Source organism: Meriones unguiculatus, chromosome 18 (assembly GCF_030254825.1).
Source record: "Meriones unguiculatus strain TT.TT164.6M chromosome 18, Bangor_MerUng_6.1, whole genome shotgun sequence".
NCBI lineage: Eukaryota > Metazoa > Chordata > Mammalia > Rodentia > Muridae > Meriones > Meriones unguiculatus.
In genome coordinates this window covers 58,305,075-58,322,855 of record NC_083365.1, presented here as the reverse complement: position 1 = coordinate 58,322,855, position 17,781 = coordinate 58,305,075, and the positions used below count along the sequence as shown (strand labels likewise).

At 40.6% G+C, this 17,781-nt stretch overlaps 1 protein-coding gene across 2 annotated transcripts in view; it reads left to right on the top strand.

Annotated features, from left to right (window-relative positions):
* LOC110560660 (contactin associated protein family member 5) overlaps positions 1–17,781 on the top strand; it is a 755,447-nt gene that overhangs the window by 433,212 nt on the left and 304,454 nt on the right. For both annotated transcript variants that reach the window (XM_060371591.1, XM_060371592.1), the window contains exon 11: positions 4,166–4,272. In XM_060371591.1, coding sequence (XP_060227574.1) covers positions 4,166–4,272 — 107 coding nt within the window. The remainder of the gene's footprint in view (positions 1–4,165; positions 4,273–17,781) is intronic.

The window sequence follows — 17,781 nt, the reverse complement described above, 5'->3', positions numbered from 1 at the left end:
ACATAGCCCAACAAATTAGAACAATGATGTCATGAAACCACAGGAGGCTGGACTATGACTTCTGCTTCATCTTACATAGATTGTCCACAACCAAACTAGAAATTATCCTTGTCCTGGATTGTGTGTGTGTGTGTGTGTGTGTGTGCGTGTGTGTGGTGTAATATACAATGTAGACTAGGTTGGGACTTCAAAAGGTTCACCTGTGTCTGACTCCCAAATGAAGTGATTAAAAATATGCCACTTTTCCCAGATCTGCCTTATTTTTTGAGGAAGCGTCTCTCCAGTTGAAACAGGAGCATGCCTATTTGTCTAGAATAGTTGACCAGCAAGCATTAGAGCTCGATTTTTCTCCATGTCCTTATTCTTGAGGTTATAGGCAAGTGATGCCATGCCAAGTTTTACATAGAGTCCTGCAGATTTAATCTCATTACTTCATACCTGTGTGACAAACACTCTTCTGATCAAACCATCTCCCATATCCTAGAACTAAGAATCTTGAGAACGAGAGAAATGAGAGGGCTAGAAGTTGTTGGCTTATGGGGCTGCATGTATCAGAAAGGTTTGTTGGTGTTGCAAGACCATAGGTGTTGTTCATATTAGTGACATTTCCAGTTGGCAAATGTCTTGTTTACACTATTGCCCACAATTCTGTAAGTTATGGTGCAGCTTCTTTTGATCAACCTTATAACATCATGACACTGGGAACAAAATGGGCCTTATGTTGCTGGTAGGCCAGTGAGTGCCTGGAGGCTACTTGTCTTTACCTCCCCAGAACTAAGGTCATTTACCTGGGTCTTAGACTCAACCTCAGGTTCTCATGCTGGCACAGCTAGTGAGTGATCCATCTCTCTGGATCCAGAAAAATTCCAACTGTGAAAAAGGTTTTATTTTTGAGTTATCACATTTTTTTATCATTATTGATTTCCTTCACCTTCCTTATCTAATGCATTCTTTGAAATCTTCCTTAAACTCTAGTTCACTCTGATTTTACACAGAAACAAGACATTTGGCAGTATATCTGCAATGCTCTGCCAGCCAGATCTTCCACTGTGTTAGCTTGTCCGGGCTCTTGGATAGTCAAATGAGCTGATATATTTATGTTGAAAACTGTGCACTGAATAATCACATCTGTTCAGAAGTTTTACACATCTGTTCACAATAAGTGGGGTGGGGGAGGACTGTTGCTCATAATGTGTGTGGGTTCACCTTTTTCAGGTGAGTGAGCATGTGGAGGTCAGAGGTTGACCAAGGACATCTTCCTCCATAGATCTCCACTTTTATCTAGAGTCAGACTTTCCTACTTGACCCTAAGGAGAATGGATTTTATTTCCTAGCTAGTCAGTTTGCTCTGGGGATTTCTCCTCTCTGCCTCCTGGGTACAAAGGTCACAAGAGCGTCGTCTTGCTTGCCTGAAATATTGCATGGATGCCAGGGATTTGATATCTATTCTTCACACTTGTGTAGCAGTGTGTTACCCACTGAGCCATCTCCCCAAACCCCTATCACAACAATTTGATTTAACAGCCTTACACCTGAGATTCCACACACAGAGTTTGTTCCTTCCATACCTACAATCTCTTTCTGTGTTGCATTCTAAAATAATCAGTTTGTGCCAAGCACAGAGAGGAAAATAAAACAACAGTTAAATGAAATGATTAAAGAATATGGAAATCATACTCATGAAACAGCATTTTTAGATAAGTAAATTAGGCTTATAAATCTGGTATAAAGTGTCTCCATTGAGATGACCTCTTCTACCCTATCTGTACTGGTCCCAAATGTATCTTGCACCAAGGCAGCCCTGTGTATTCTCACTTATTTTGCTTGTTATTCTAGGAATATTAGATTTTTCTATTTCCCAAATATGTTCTTTCCTCCCAGGAAAGCATCATTGAGTCTTTCAGTGACCATAGACAAATGACTTTGTTGCTTACATTTTCAGTGCTAAATTGAGTTTATTAACACTAGTTCAAGGTATGTATGAGGCTTATTAAAGATGTGTTTGGACGGACAGTATTTCTGATAGCTTGCCCTAAGCCTTTTCCCTCTGTATCCAACAGGACTTGAGAATATTGCATTGAAAACATTTTAATGTGAATACTATAAAAAATATGGTTCAGTGGCGTTTTCATAATATAATGCTGTAGTATGTATGTCTTGTATAGGTATATGTGCAGATGCACTCTGTGTAGCAGTGCGTGTGGAGGTCCTAGGATGCTCTTGGATGTTGTTCTTTAGGCACCATCCACCTTGATTTTAAAACAGATGTCTCGCTGGTCTGGAAAGCACCAAATAGACTAGACTAGCTAGCCAGTGAGTATGAGAGATTTGAAAGTTTCTGCATCCTCAGCTCTGGCATTACCTCATGCTCTATCATATACACAGATTCTGGATGACTGGGCTCAGATCTTCTTGTTCTTAGGGCAAGAACTACTGATTAAGGTATTTTATCCAGGACCTAGGAGACTTACCAAAAGAAAGTTAAATTCATGTTAGTTCAAAGTAACAGAGATTCAAATCCAGCTAATATGAAGGAAATGCATGTTTTCCTGGAGAATTCTTGGTTTATCTCACAGACTGTAACACACATTATCGAAGTCCCCAAGAAAGTCTGGGAGTACGAACAGGCCTTGGGGAACAACAGAAACTACAAGCATAAATAACACCAGGACTCATCACATTTCCTCTGCAGCATGCTGCAGGTCACCAGATCTTTTTCTGTTGTCTCTTTTATATTCTTCATATGCATGAAGTCATGACCATAACATATGTTTGGGATCTTGAATTCCTTAGTGTAAACCACCAAAATCAGACTACGTGCAACTTTCTTTACATAACTAAAAGAAACATAGAAAAGACATTGCCTACCTTTCTTTGCTTATCTTTTTGAAAGATAAGAATAGGTAAGAATCTTTTGAAAGATAAGAAAGCCATAAGTGCTTTCTTGAGGCCGTTGGTGGCTAAGATGCTAAAGATGCTTGCTCTAAAGACTGATAACCAGAGTTCAGTTACGGAGACCTATATGGTGGAAGGAGAGAGTTGATTCCTTCAATGTGTCCTCTGATATTCACACATCCCATGCGGCAGGTGCTCCCTTCTACCACATTTATATACATTAAATAAGTGAATAAATAAATGAAAAGAAAATTTTAAAATAATCACTTTGTTGGCTGCCAAGAACTGGCATGTGATAACTGGGACTCACTGAATCTGCATAGGTAAAAATAGCAGGAAAGGGAATGACGTAGGAAGCTTCAGGGTAGTCTTGAGAAAAGTGAGCTCAGGAAAAGAAGTGGTCAGGTCAGAAGTCAACCTAGAGAGTTAACTTGGCCACATACTGACTCATGACTATTTGTAAATTCATTTCCAGCAGAGCCAGCACCCTTTGCAGGCCTCTTCCAATATCAGGTCCACAAGCATGTGGTCCATTTATAAATATGTAGGCAAGCACTCATACCCACAATATGAGAAAAATACCTAAAAAGAAGGTGTTCAGAAGCAACCAATGGCGGGGTACAAAGGATAAGGTTGCTGCAGAGGATTTTCAAAGCAGATCTATTCTACAGTGTGTGTGAGGGATGAGTGAGGGTGGCAGGGGGGGGGTGAAGTGCCTTACTTAGATTTTGTTGAAAGGACACTATGCTGGTTTGTCATAACTAGTAAAAGTCTTCAAGATGGCTTTGGTGCTTTCTGAAATGATAGAATTTCCTTGCATTTTAATTTAGGGGGTTCTTCATCTTTAAGCCGTGTTCCATTTCTGTGGGTTAAGATAGTTTCCTGGCCATCTCCCAGTGAAGGGCAAAAAATAATCTCCAGGGTTGTTACTTTTTTCACTTCCTTTAAAAAGCTACAGGAGTTTCCAATGTAAAGTTCTAATCCTTCTGTGCCTTGTGCCACAGTAAGCACACCATTCTATGAAACATTCCTACTTCCATTCAACTCTCTGTCCGGTAGCATTTAAACTTTAACTCAAAGGTAAAATGCAGCTCTAAGATCCCCACTACCTCATAGTGCAAGCACATCTGTATGGTTTTCATATCGTTTAACTCTCACATTAATATGACTTTAGCAGATTTGTTTCCCGTTGCTGCTCATAAAGTTTTTGCTTGCTTCTCTGTTTCAACTGTCTTGGCTTACTATTTTTGCATTATCTCCCTCCCATCAGGTGTTTGCCAAACTACTGTGAACATGGAGGACGCTGCACTCAATCCTGGACTACCTTCTACTGCAACTGCAGTGACACTGGTTACACGGGAGCCACCTGTCATGACTGTGAGTACATACACTGTGTACCCACAGGGTCTGGACAAAACCCCAGGAAATCAATGTGGGGACCGTGAATATTCAGTATTATGTAGGCACGTTTATTCATTTAGCATGAATTATTCAATAGAATGTAATGTCTCAAATGCTGAAGCAGGCAGAGAAAAGGCATGGGCCCAAGCCATATCTTTGTGGAGTATATGGGAATAGGGCAAACAAAGTTTTGTTGGATATATGCTAAAGTGAAAGAGAAAATGGTTCTGTAAGCACATAGGGAAGCTGTGGAACAAATGGCATTGTTTGAGGGCTTGAGTTGTATCTAACAACAAATAACTAATATATATCTCTGATCCACGGGACAAGTGGTATGATGTCTGTCTTAGTTATTTTCCTGCTGCTGTGATAAAAACAAACATCAGAAAAACAACTTAAAATAAAAAAATGAGTGGGATTTAGAGTTTCAGAAGAGTACAGTCCATCACAGCAGAGGAAGACATGGAAACAGGTGGGGAAGACATAGAAAGAACAAAAATCCTGACAGATCAATTGTAACCACACTCAGGAAACAGAAAATGAAGAGGAAATGACATAAAGCTATACAACTTTAAGTCCTGCCCCCAGTGACCCATTTCCTCCAGTGAGATTCTACCTCCAAAAAGTCCTACAGCCTTTTTAGAGAGCAATACAAGCCAGGGACCAAGTGTTCAAACACGGAATTATGAGAGACACATCATATTACAATTACAACATGGCTATGCCACAAATTTCCTCATACACTGGCAGAACTTCTTCCTCCATTGTCCTATTTATGACAAGGATGTCTTCATCTGAATGTTGCTATGACTAAGGGAAGGAAACACATGAAAGGGAAGCAAGCCTTTGTTTTATTCAAAGGATAGTGGTTGAGTATTACTTCTGCTCACTTTCCATTGACCAGATACTGCCCTAGTATCAGTCCCAGTGGGAGGTGAAATGCATTCAGACTATGAGAAGTGAAATCGCAAAACCAGAACATTGCCCATAAGCATGGACGACTACCTGTGAATGCTAGGCATTTGGGAAGCTTCAGACTGAAGTCCTGTGCTGATCTTGGCCAAGTTATAGAAGAAAAACAGAAATAAAAATGTTTCTTAGAGTAATGGAACAAGTAGATTCATAAGGTATAATGGTGTCCTGTGAAGAATCACTAAAGAATCCCAGGAGCTGGAGTGGAACACTGATGATAGAAAGAGTGATGACATGGAGGAAGGAAACTGGGCTGGGACATGTCAAAGGAGATATATCCATTTTACTGCAGTTGGCATAATTTCCTCATATGAATGAACTAACATTTCTTTATCTGTTACTCTGTTGGCAGACCTCTAGAAAGATTCTGTAGTTTAGCTACTGTGAAAGGTTCAGCAAAATATACTGATGTTCAAGTGTTTGAGTTATCGAGTAGGATTAGTATTCCATTGTCAAGCCATTCTCTCTCATGGGTGGATCCTAGATTGTATTAGATGCATCAAGTCATATATACAGGTGACATGAAAGTAGAAGTGAACTGTTTGGGAAGGGGGTGGTCTAATGATGGGAGGCATGAGAAGAGTAATGGCATTTGGAAAAGAATCATCAAAGGTACATGACATGGTTCACAAAATGTGTTTTATTTTCATGGTATGTGTGTGGATGTATATGAATGTGTGAGCATGTGTACTCATTTATACTAGTGGGTGTGGAGGCCAGAGGCTGATTTCAGTTGTCAATTTCCTCTCTCTCTGTTTTTTTCTGAGATAAGGCCTCTCATCTAACCTGGAGCTCACAGTTTTTGCTGCACTGGCTGGGTGGCAAGGATCCTAGGATCTGCCTGTGTATACCTAGCTATGGCATTTCAGGCACACAGCACTCTCACTTAGCTTTAATGTGAGTACTCAGGACCACATTCAGGCTCTTGTGCTTGTGCACTGCAAGCATTTACAGAAGATCCATCTTCTAACCACCATGAATTGTTGTATTATTTACATGATTACTTCTCAGAAATGGCACTATGTCAAAGGGCATGGGTGATTTCAAAGATCTTGCTTCATGCTTCCAACTCACCAAAAGCCTTAAGACTGTACATACTTCACAGTTCTTTTCTGTGGCTTTATTTTTTCCTTTCTGCCAGTATCATTTCATGGATAAAACTACTTACCATGCCTTTCTGCTAACCTCTTGAATATTGAAATGTTCATTACCGTTTGTGCTCTTGGGGAGTCTCAGATAAGTAGTATTTTTTGATTGTTTGTTTTGTTTTGTTTTCAGATGACTGGTACACAGTAGAATGATTGTTCTCATAAAGCTGTCCTTTTTTCATTCAATATGTGTTCTTTGAAGCATGGCTGGTTTCAGTAGTCCTGTGTTGAGTACCGAGCTGCTTTACTAAGTTACAGAACAGTTGTATACCAGCCTCTGTCTGCCTCCTGTGGAGTGGCTGTCCTTGATCTTCTTCACATCTGTCCAGTGACTGTCACAAGTGCACATTCAGGATCTCTCCACCACATCTCAAGCTCCTCTGATCTCCTCACAGTGTAGCTTGCTGACATCCTAACAAAGTCTTTCAGGTCGTTTTTCAGCTTTACAAAAGGATGTCAGCTTTCTTCTCTCAAGTCTGATGGAGTGCAGCTTGCTTTGGGTGGTCAATAAGTAGTTATTGACTGTGAGAATATCAAGCTCTCTGGCTCTCAGACTTCACAGTCATCACAGAGCAGAGAGGTTTTGCTACTTCCTCTGTAGGAAAACAACAAAGCTATGCTATCTTAAGCAAGGTGGAAGGTTAAGGTCAAAATCTGATGTTGTCCTGTAAGCTCCCCTTGTGTGCCATGATGTCCACATTCAAACATATCCACAGCCATGCACACCATAGTGGTATTCTTTTCACACTCATGCAGTCAATTAAAAATATTGAAAGATACAATCTGGAAGGTGCATTCATTGAGCACAACGTGTGAAGTTTATTTTCCCTTTCGATCCAAAAAGATGAAGGCTGGAGGTAACATTTTCCTTTAAACGATGACTTCATTTCATACAACTTCCATTCCTCTACTCTAATACAGTCTTCTGCACAGATACTCTTTGGAATACATACATACACACACACACACACACACACACACACACACACACACACACAACCACTAGCACAATATCTGGGATCTGATATTTGTATGTTAAATTCCACCAATTACATGTGAAGACTCACCTTCATCAAATGTCACAAATCTCATGAAATAGACAACTAAATATTGACATTCCTATATGAACAAAACTTATGACTATTGGAGTAGCTTTCCAGCATAAATTACCCAGTGTTGATGAGAGACTGTCATAGTGTGTTTATCAGTGGAAGAATCCCAGACAGAGCTCAGATTATCTCTGCCACCCATGATCTTAGATAGCTTGTTGATTTCTTGTGTTCTATGATTCTTAGATAGCTTGTTGATTTATTTTGTTCTATGATTCCTGATGAATATACTTTGGGCTATGAGTTTGTTTTATTAAAAAGGACTATTTTATATCTCTCTGTAAATATGTTTATATGTGCTATGTCACAACCACACTGTCCACTTCTTTTTTATTTTTATGAGTCTCTCTCACTTTCTCTCTGTGTGTATTTATGTATGTATGTGCACATGTATCTGCCATCTGTACATATGTGTGTGGGTTCACACTCCACAGAAGGTTATATGATGTTCTTTTCTATCACTCTCTACCTTATTCCCTTTAGACAAGGTCTCTCACTAAAGCTGGATCGAAGCTGGCAACAAGTAGACACCATAGATCCTCTTGTAGCTGACCCCATGCTAATGTTACAGGTGCATGTGTGCCATGCCTGGCTTTTTATTTGTGTTCTGGGAACTTAAATGCAAGTGCTTATATTTGAACAAGAAACACTCCTACTCAGTGAGCCTTCTCTCGTGCCCTCACTGCCCAGTTCTTAAACCATTTTCTGATGTTCTTGCACAGAACGGTATCTACATAACTCACAAAGCCCATCTGTCTATGGTTCAGAAAACACTAAGGACTCCCTCAATTATTTATTTGTTAACTTTTAAAAGCAAACCAGCCCCAAACAGAAACCTTGTTTCTCTAAGAGTCCCGGCTTCCTGATGCTCATGCTTCTTGCCCTTGAAGCTGTTCACAGATGTGAATTACAAAGGTTTTCAAACTAGAGAAGGAACAATCAAAGAGTACTGAAGAGTAAAAAGATGTGTTGATGCTGATCAATATTTTATCAATTTCATTTTAAAGTATGACTGGCTCCATTAATGGAACCGTCAATCAAGTAAATAAATTCCAGTCTGTTCAATTTGAATGATGCAACGTTATATTGCCTACGTAGATCAGAAAAAAAGGTCCAGAAAGTATTTCTCCTCATGTTGAAGTTTTCTAATACTTCATCTCCGTGACCTGTAACAAGTGAGTCTACTAATTGGAGCCGTACTGCTGCCACACTCAAGGGAAAAATAATAGAATCCGCCCCTACTGCTATTGAGATAAATTCATGAGTCAGTGGGTGTGAAATCTCCCTGACAAGTTTGATCATAGCCTTTTCTTGTGCTTCCTGCATTTACATCATATTGTCCACACTGCAACCTTGAGGAGGGGCAGGCAAAGAAAGTGTTCTTTTCACACAAAGGCAAAGGATCAGATGGAGAAGAGTTTAGAACAGAGCTCCAAGGACATTCAGTCACAAAACCAAGTAGGACAAAAAGCCTGAATGTTGTGGCTACATCACACTCTGGGCATGACTCATAATTGTTGGTAAATTACCAGTATGTACATGTCTGTTTGTGAATGCACGGCTAGACATGTGTATATGGCCATGTGTGTATGTGCAAAAAGGCATATCTCTCTCTCTCTTTCTCTCTCTCTCCCCCCCTCTCTTGCTGTGTGTGTACCTGTGTGTGTATGCACATGCACTGATGTGGGGGCAAGAGGCTGAGTCTGGGTGCCTTCCTCAGCCCCTCTTCACCTTATTTTTGAGAAGGGTTTCTCATTGAATCTAGAGTTCACTTTTTCATGTAGACTGGATAGTCACCAAGTCTCTCGGATCTGTTTGTATCTATACCCTCATTAACTTGGATCACAGAGACACATAACTGAGCATGGTTATGCCCAGGTTTTAGTTGGTTCTGGGGTTCTCCCGCTTGCAGAGCTTACTTTGATGTATTCTATCCCCAGGGGTAATTTATAAATTACATTTTTGGTTTTTTTCTTAAAGTTATGTTGATTATATCTCTGTATTGCTTCTGATTGTTCAGTGAGTTTTCATTAACTAAACTGGTATGTATGTATGCATGTATGTATGTATATGCATATGTATTTATGCATGTATGTATCCATACATGTATTTGAGTGTGTGTGTGTTTGTGTGTGTGTACAAATGTATGGAGATAAGAACATTTATTTGGAGGCTGGAGACCTTGGGTCCCATTACTTAGGTGCCATCTACCTTCTTTGTTGTAGGAAATGCCACCAGATTGATCTGACTGGCCAGTGAATATAAGGGGTCCACATGCCTCTGCTTTCCCAGTGCTAGGATTAAAAGGCCCATAGGCAGACACAATTTTTTGCCTGTGGGCTCTCACACAACTTTTTGCCTGTGGGCTCTCAAGATCAAATTCAGGCCATCATGCTTGTAAGGAATGCACTTCACCAAGTGTTAGGCCTCCTCCTCCTTCTTCATTATCTTATTGCATATTATTAGCTTTGCTGTTGGCCTATATGAATGAGGAGCTTTTCTTTCAAAGCGTGTATCTTAAATTTCTCCATGCTATGTCCCATGAATTCTCAAAGGGGTTTGTAAATCTTCCTCCAGTTGATATAGCTGTAGGAGTTTCCAAGTTGAAGACTTTAGGATAAATAGGACATTTGGATAAATATATGTAGAGAGCATAAAAGAGAAATAAAACCATACCCTGCCATAGCAGGACATGAAACTGAGTTTATTGGTCTGTCAGCAGAGTGGTTGTCAAATTCAGTTTGCAGAAGCAAAGATTTCCTGCTGGAACTAATGCAATGATTGAGACCTTGCCAATCATCCTCTAGCTCCTGCCTCACTGATGCTACTGTCACTGTGGCTGGAAAAGAAAACAAGGATTTTCTGTCTGCTAACAATTTAACTCATTACTGCCTGTTGTTTAAATGTTATGCCAGTGGAGAAATAGCTGTGTACATGCAAACAGAAGATCCCTGAGTTAGGAGCCATCACAGGAATAAAATGCTCCCTGTGGTCTACTTCATGGGTACTTTTTGCTTAGTGACATCATTGGGAGATATTCAAATGATGGCTGGAAATATGACTCCAAGGAGAAGAGTGCTGGGCACACATCTTTGAGGATCTGAATTAAGATCGGAAACTCCTACGTGAATAGCCAGACACTTTCATGTGCAGCTCTCACCCCAGTGCTGGCTAAAGAAGGAGGAGGGGTTTTCAGAGACAAAGAATTACTGCTGAGTCTTACTTGCCAGCTAGCCCAGCTACAAAACGCTGAGCTCCTAGTTTGGTGAGAGATGTTGAAGGAAATAAGGACAAGATATGGAGTTACAGAAAGGTGCTTGATATCCTCCTCTGGCCTCAGCACACATGTACACATGGATGTGCCTCCACGTGTGCACATACACACAAAGGAAACATACTTGTTTCCTTTTCTATTAAAAATAATCATGAAAAGGGAAGCGTGTTTGAAAACCAATGGGTTTATTTCAGTTCTAGTAATAACAGGATATTATTCCACATTGAATGTGGGCTTTCTGTCTTTTCTACATATAAGAATAGCAACAACACAACCATGATTCTTTTGTAATGTGATGGTAGATTAAGTGTATAGGATAGTGGATGTAGTGTCTATGATGAAGACATACTATTTTTATTTTTATCTTTGAAAGTTTGTCATTATTTATTTTTACATTTGTTTAAGGTATATTAATGTGTATTTGTATGTGTCTGTGTGTGGATACATGAGTGCAGGTGCCATCAAGAGAGGGCATCAGGATCCATGAAACTGGTTGTGAGTTTCCTAGAGTGAATGGGACAATTAAACTTGGGTCTCCTGGAAGAACAACAGTGCTCTTAAATGATGAGTCATTGCTAGTTTAGATTTCTTTTCGGTGACGCTGGGGATTGAGGCTGGGCCTGGCACACCCTAAGCAAATGCTGTAACACTAAGTTATATTCTACCCTAGAGTTTACACAGCGTCTCTCCGCAGACCCTGCTTGCCTACATTTCTGCTCTCCTGTGGGTTAGTATGAGATGCTGACTTCTGGGTCTAATGGGATCTCTGAGTTTGTGATTCTTTGTATGTTTCTGCACCTGGTATTCTCAGGACTGTCTGCCATGTAACAGGGGCAACCTTTATGTTTCTCATGGAACAGTTGCAGCTCTTTGGAGGTGAAATCTATCTATCCTTTGCTTTCATTAGTTGTACATGGCTCTCACTGTTCTACTAGAGAGAACCTGCCATTGAAGCCCTCCTCACAAAATTGCCAGGAGTCATCAGACTGAGAAAAGTATCATTTTTAAAAGTTGGAGAATTACTTTATCTTCAAATTATCTGTCTGTTTATGTGTACATATATGTAAGGGAAGGTGCCTGCAGAGGCCAGAGGAATGACTCTGCTAGTTTTCTGGAAGCTGGAGTTATAGGAAACTATTAGAAAACCAAGATGTTGATGGGAACTGAACTCTGCTCATCTGCAAAACAGTGCACAGCCTTAGTCTTGGCCTACCTCTCCGTCTCTCACTCTTTCCCACAACCGTCACACCTCTCCCTGCAGTGGGAGGCTTGTGCTGGTGGAAAGGACAGTTCCTGAACTATGCATAAGAAATATTTAACAGAAGAAAGAACTCCTGTTATTTCTATTAATTAGTGTGGAGTCTGCATTTCATTATAGTGTGATCATCACTGTAGCTGACTTCCACATCACTCATCACCATTGATCCTGCACTCTGTCTTTTCTCAGTTTACATTAGGCTTCCACTGCCATTTATTTTCATCCATCTCATGTTCCTGTAGATATCTCCTCTTTTAAGTTCACTCATCTGTGCAACACACATTTATATCAGTCAGATACAAATAAGTGTTTATGCTGATCCCAACCTTAGACTAAAAATTGTGTGTGACATTCAAGTAATTCAAGACTTGATTTCTAAAGTCAGAGGCTTCAGAATAGAAAGACTATGGAGGAGAATGCTATAATACACACTGGAAAGAATGTAAGGTTATGCATGGAAAAATCAAGCTGAATAAAATATATGACCTACATGTAGATATTCAACACAGAGAAAGAGCTAGACAGGAAGAAATTGCATGTGAGTTTTGCTACACTCTATAACATAGGTGTGATCTTACCAGTCAGAAAATATAAGGAAGGATCAAGAATTCAGAAGACATGAACTTGGATGGAGTGGGCAGGTAAAAGGAGACTGGCTTGAATCATCTGGAGTTATTGCTGAAGAGGATGAGAGCTGATAGGCTCCACTGATACCAATCAGATTCCAGGAAGGGGAACAGCTAGCTGAAAGATATAGTGAAAGATTTAGTGTAATAAATTGAAGTAAGTGGTTGTAGGAGCTGATTAAGCAAGTCTGAAATCGAAAAGACTTGTAGTTGGGAAAGGAGTCTGGATGGTCAGGACGGGAACTTAAGCTATTTTCTAGCAGTGCAGTGTGGGTGTGTGCATGTATGTCCATGTGAGTGCGTGTATGTGAGAGTACATATGCAAGAATGAATTGTTATTTTGTGCTCATGTGTGTTTGACTATATGTGTGCCTGTATGCATGCATGTGTGTATCAGCATGCGCATCCAATTGTCGATTCACATGCATATGTGTTTGTCCACATGTGCCTGTGTATGAGTGTGCACATGTGTTAATGTGTGATATGTGAGTGTGTATATATGTGTGTCAGTGTGCTTGTGAGTAAATGTGTGGATGCACATATGAGTGAGTGCATGTGTTTGCATCTGTGTGTATGTAGGCCAGAGGAAACTTTGTGTCTTTTCCTCAGGAACTGTCCATAATGGTGTTTTTTTAATTTAAATTTATTTATTTTTTTATATTAATCACAGGTTATTTACTTTGTATCCCAGCCACAGCCCCCTCCCTCATTCCCTCCCAATCCCATCCTTCCTCTCTCATATCCTCCCTACCCCTTTCCAAGTCCACTAATAGGGGAGGACCACCTCCCCTTCCATTTTACCTTAGCTTAACAAGTCTCTTCAGGACTGGCTGCAATGTCCTCTTCTGTAGCCTAGCAAGGCTGCTCCTCCCTCGGGTGTGGGGGGGGGGTCAAAGAGTTCACCGTTGAGTTCATATCAGAAATAGTCCTTGTTCCCCTTATTAGAAAATCCATTTGGACACTGAGCTACCATGGGCTATGTCCGAGCAAGGGTTCTAGGTTATATCCATAAATGGTACTTGGTTGGAGAAATAGTCTCATGAAAGACCCTTGCACCCTGATATATTTGGTCCTTGTGGTGCTCCTGTCCTCTCCAGGTCATGTTAACTCCTCCTTCTTTCATATGATTCCCTGCACTCTGCTGAAGATTTGGTTATGAGTCTTAATATCTGCTTTGATACACTGCTAGGTAGAGTCTTTCAGAGGCCCTCTGTGGTAGGTTCTTGTGCTGTTACTTGTTTTATTCTACATCCAATGTCCATCCCATTTGTCATCCTAAGTGAGGACTGGTCATCTTACCCTGAGTCCTCTTTCTTGTTTTTCTTGTTTAGGTGTATATATTTCAGTTTATTTATCTCAGTCTCCGTAGTGTTTTTTGTTGTTGTTGTTTTCTTTTCTTCTTCTTTTTTAAAGGCTCTCTCCCTGGGCAGAACTTCCTGACCAGGCTAGGCTGGCAGGTAATTGAGCCCCTCGCTGTGTCAGCCTCTGCAGCACTAGGATGACAAACTCATGCCACCACACTGAGCTTTTTGGGTGGATTCTTGAGACAGAAATTCAACCTTCTCAGCAATCAGTTTACTGATGGAGCCATCTCTGAGCTCTTAGGCAATATTTCTTTCAATGACGACTCATCTATGCTTCAGGCTTTGCTGAGGACTGCAGACAGCCCACCCAGATTTTCTGCATAACTTCACTTAAATAAAGTCAGCTGCTCATAAATTTTAGCCTCATCTACAAAACACCTTTATAGCTGCACTGAGATCTGTGATTCACTGGATAACTGGGCGCAGTATTCTTGCCAGGTTGATACATGGGACTCACCCTCACAGTCATATATCACCTTTGCCCTGTCCTTCTCCACTTCAACTACATTCAGCTATGCTTCTGCCAAATGTGCCACACTGCAGCTAACATGCCTTGGCGCTCCTCTTTACAACCATGTCACTTCAGCTTGCCCAGCCCTGAAAAAGTTACCCTTCTTACAATGTCATGGTGAAGATGCAGCTATACTGTTTTATATAAAAAAACCACAGCTCTCTGCCTCTTATCCTTAATTTAAAACTTGTCTAATGGGGACTGTGGAGATGGCTGAGTTGGGAAAGTGATTGCTGCACAAGCATGAGACTTGAGGTTGATCTTGCAAATTCCTATACTAAGGCAGACAGGACAGCACATGCTTGGGATGCTAGCACTGGACAAGCGGATCTCTGGATCTCACTAACCAGACACACTAACTCAATCAGTGAGATCATGTCAATTAAGAGGCCTTGCCTCAAACCACAAGTTGGACTGTGGCCAAGAAAGAGACCTGTAGTGGACTGCTGGCTTACACACACACACACAAATGGGGAAATTGACTCCTGAGTTCGGATATTATCTTCTCCAAAAACCAGGGTCTTTCTTAAGCAGTGACATTCTTGTGATTCTTTTATGTCATATAACCAATAGTCAACATGCAGATTTAATGGCACCAGTTCTAGTCTGCATAGTTATTGTCCCTAAGAAGCTCATGCCTTAAAGGTTAGCCTCCAGGGTAGCACCACTAGGTGCTACCACAAGAAAATAAATCCTCCAATTCGGGGGCACGTAAGAGATTGTGAGGGACAACTCCTGCCATCTTTTTGTCCCCTGTTGAGTTCACAGGAATGACTTTGCTCATCAGCAGCTCCTCTGAGACAAAGTTTCCTGACACAGACCTAGAAGCAATGGGTCTTAAACTTTGTGGACCAAAACTGTTAGCCCATATAAACCCTTTCTTTTCACAGATTAACTACATTAGGTGTTTTATAGTGACAGAAAACTAGCACAACATGAGAACTTCATCCAACCCTCATTCAACACTGACTTTTCTCCCTCCAAGGATCCCCTTTAAATAAAGTTAGCCCCAGGCAAAAAGCTGTGGGTGGGGAATGTGTTTCCTGTGGAACTGGCCTTTTTATTCAGCATAACTTAGCAAGTATTTATGAAATGACAACCTATTCCTTCCTGAGTTATATGGTATATGCTACTGTTTTTACTTCTGGACATAACAGAAGACCCCAGGCCTCTGCTGTATGAGTGTATTCATTTATCACAGTTCTCATTCTACACATGCTCCCTGGATCCCACTGTTGTCTAGAGGGAGAGCATTGGTGATAATATAGAGAAGATCAAGAACCCTTCCCATTTCCTGGTAGCTGTTTCCTGTTGAATTGCTTGGCACTACCATGATGACTAGATTTTTAGCAGAGGCATGCCTCCCAAGATAGGGAGAAAAAAGATGACTTGGTTTCTAGATTAGGATCAGAAAAAGCTCATTTCTGGTCTCTTTCTTGGATCTGGTGGAGAATATTTGCCTCAGTTCCCCAGAGCTGTGTCTCTGTTTCAAGCACTGATCTCTAAACACAGCTCCTTATCCACCCCAGAGTTCTCATGATGGTGGCCAGCTTGGCTCTGGCAGGCCATACCCTGCTACCCAGTTGCCTCTACCTTGCTAAAAACTGTTAGATTATATGTAAATTTATCCCCCAAGGTCTATTCCCTTTATTTTGACCAGTTCCTTCTCCTGAGGCTGACCACCAAGGTACAGGTATCAATGTATTGAAATCCACCAGTGAAAACCTCACTTTGGCTCAAGTAATTAACAGGCCCACATAAAATAAGCAACTCATCCTAACATGGGGTTTCCCTGGTACATTTATAAACTGCTATTTTTTTCTATGTGCCTCTCTATCCAGAGGCAGTCCCTTTCCTGCCCCTCTCCCTGGGACCAAGACCCCTTACCCCTCTCCCTTGCTCCTTTCCTCCCCTCTCCTTTGTTCTCTTCCCCTTATCCCTCATCATCTATCTCCTGTCTTTGTCTCTTATTCCATGCCCTCTGTCCCTCTGGGACAAAGAGATCTCCTTTGTGCTGACAACTTGATCTTGGGGGATCTGAGCCAATACTTTTCCAAACAATGGCCATCTTTTCCATTCTGCAAGGTAACAGTCTCAGGCAATAGGGGTGTCATAGAAAGCAATGCTTTCTGAACTATAAGCATCTTACATAAAATCCATTACCCGTGAATTACACAGAATTATTAACAAACAACATTTGATTATTTTTTAAAGGACAAACTCATTGTTTATATATGCTACAAAGAGGGAAGGCTACTTAATAGAGCCCTCAGCTTGTTGGTGTTTGTTTTGTTTTCTAAACAGCTGTCCAAAAGAATGTTTGGAATATATTTACTTCAGAAAATATCTTGTTGTATTTTCAAGTCTAGTCCTAAACTACTAAACTTCAGTGATCACCCACCTATACCCAAGTAGTTAGCTGGCTCTATACACATGTCTCAGCCCTTGTACTTTCTTCAGTGTAAATATTAGAAATTGACAAGTCTTGTGAAGACCCCATTCTTAGCCCTGTCTTTGGTTTACATTTGCTTTCAGCTGCTAGCAGGTAGCTCTCATCCTCATGTAGACACAAACAGACACACATGTATGCCACACACCTACGGTTTTGTATTATGGGTTTTACCATTCAGCATTCTGTCTTATCTAACCCAAAGCTTCTATTTCCAGGCCATCATATAGTTTATTCATTTATCAATTGCTAAAAATTCAATTATAAATTTGTATCACAGTTGACTTCATGAAATCACAATTGATGAAATTTTCAGAGAGATATTATTTTGGAATCACAATGAATAAGCTAGAACATTAAGGCATATGTTGTTTCATAAACTTGAAATTGCAGTTGTAGGTTAAGAATTCCCCCAAAAGTGCTTTGTAGGTGAAGGATTATATATGTCCTTCCTCCATAATGCCAAATTATCAATCACAGGCCTGAAGCCTATTTCACTCCTACTAACAGTACCTTTCTCACAGACTTGCAAAGGGAGTTGTCAACTTGGAATTTTGGCCGATTTGAATTATTTCATAGGAAAATATAAATCATTTAAGGGTGATAATCAACATGTGATTTTTGAGCTCTGTGGATGCTCACTTCTTCTTGTCCCAACTCCTACTATGCCTAATGCAGGCATTTGATCATGGTGTTAGGAGTATAGTGTGTCTGTCTCTCTTTTTCCCTCTCTCTCTCTCTTCTGTTTGTGTGTGTTCCTTCTCTCATCATTAT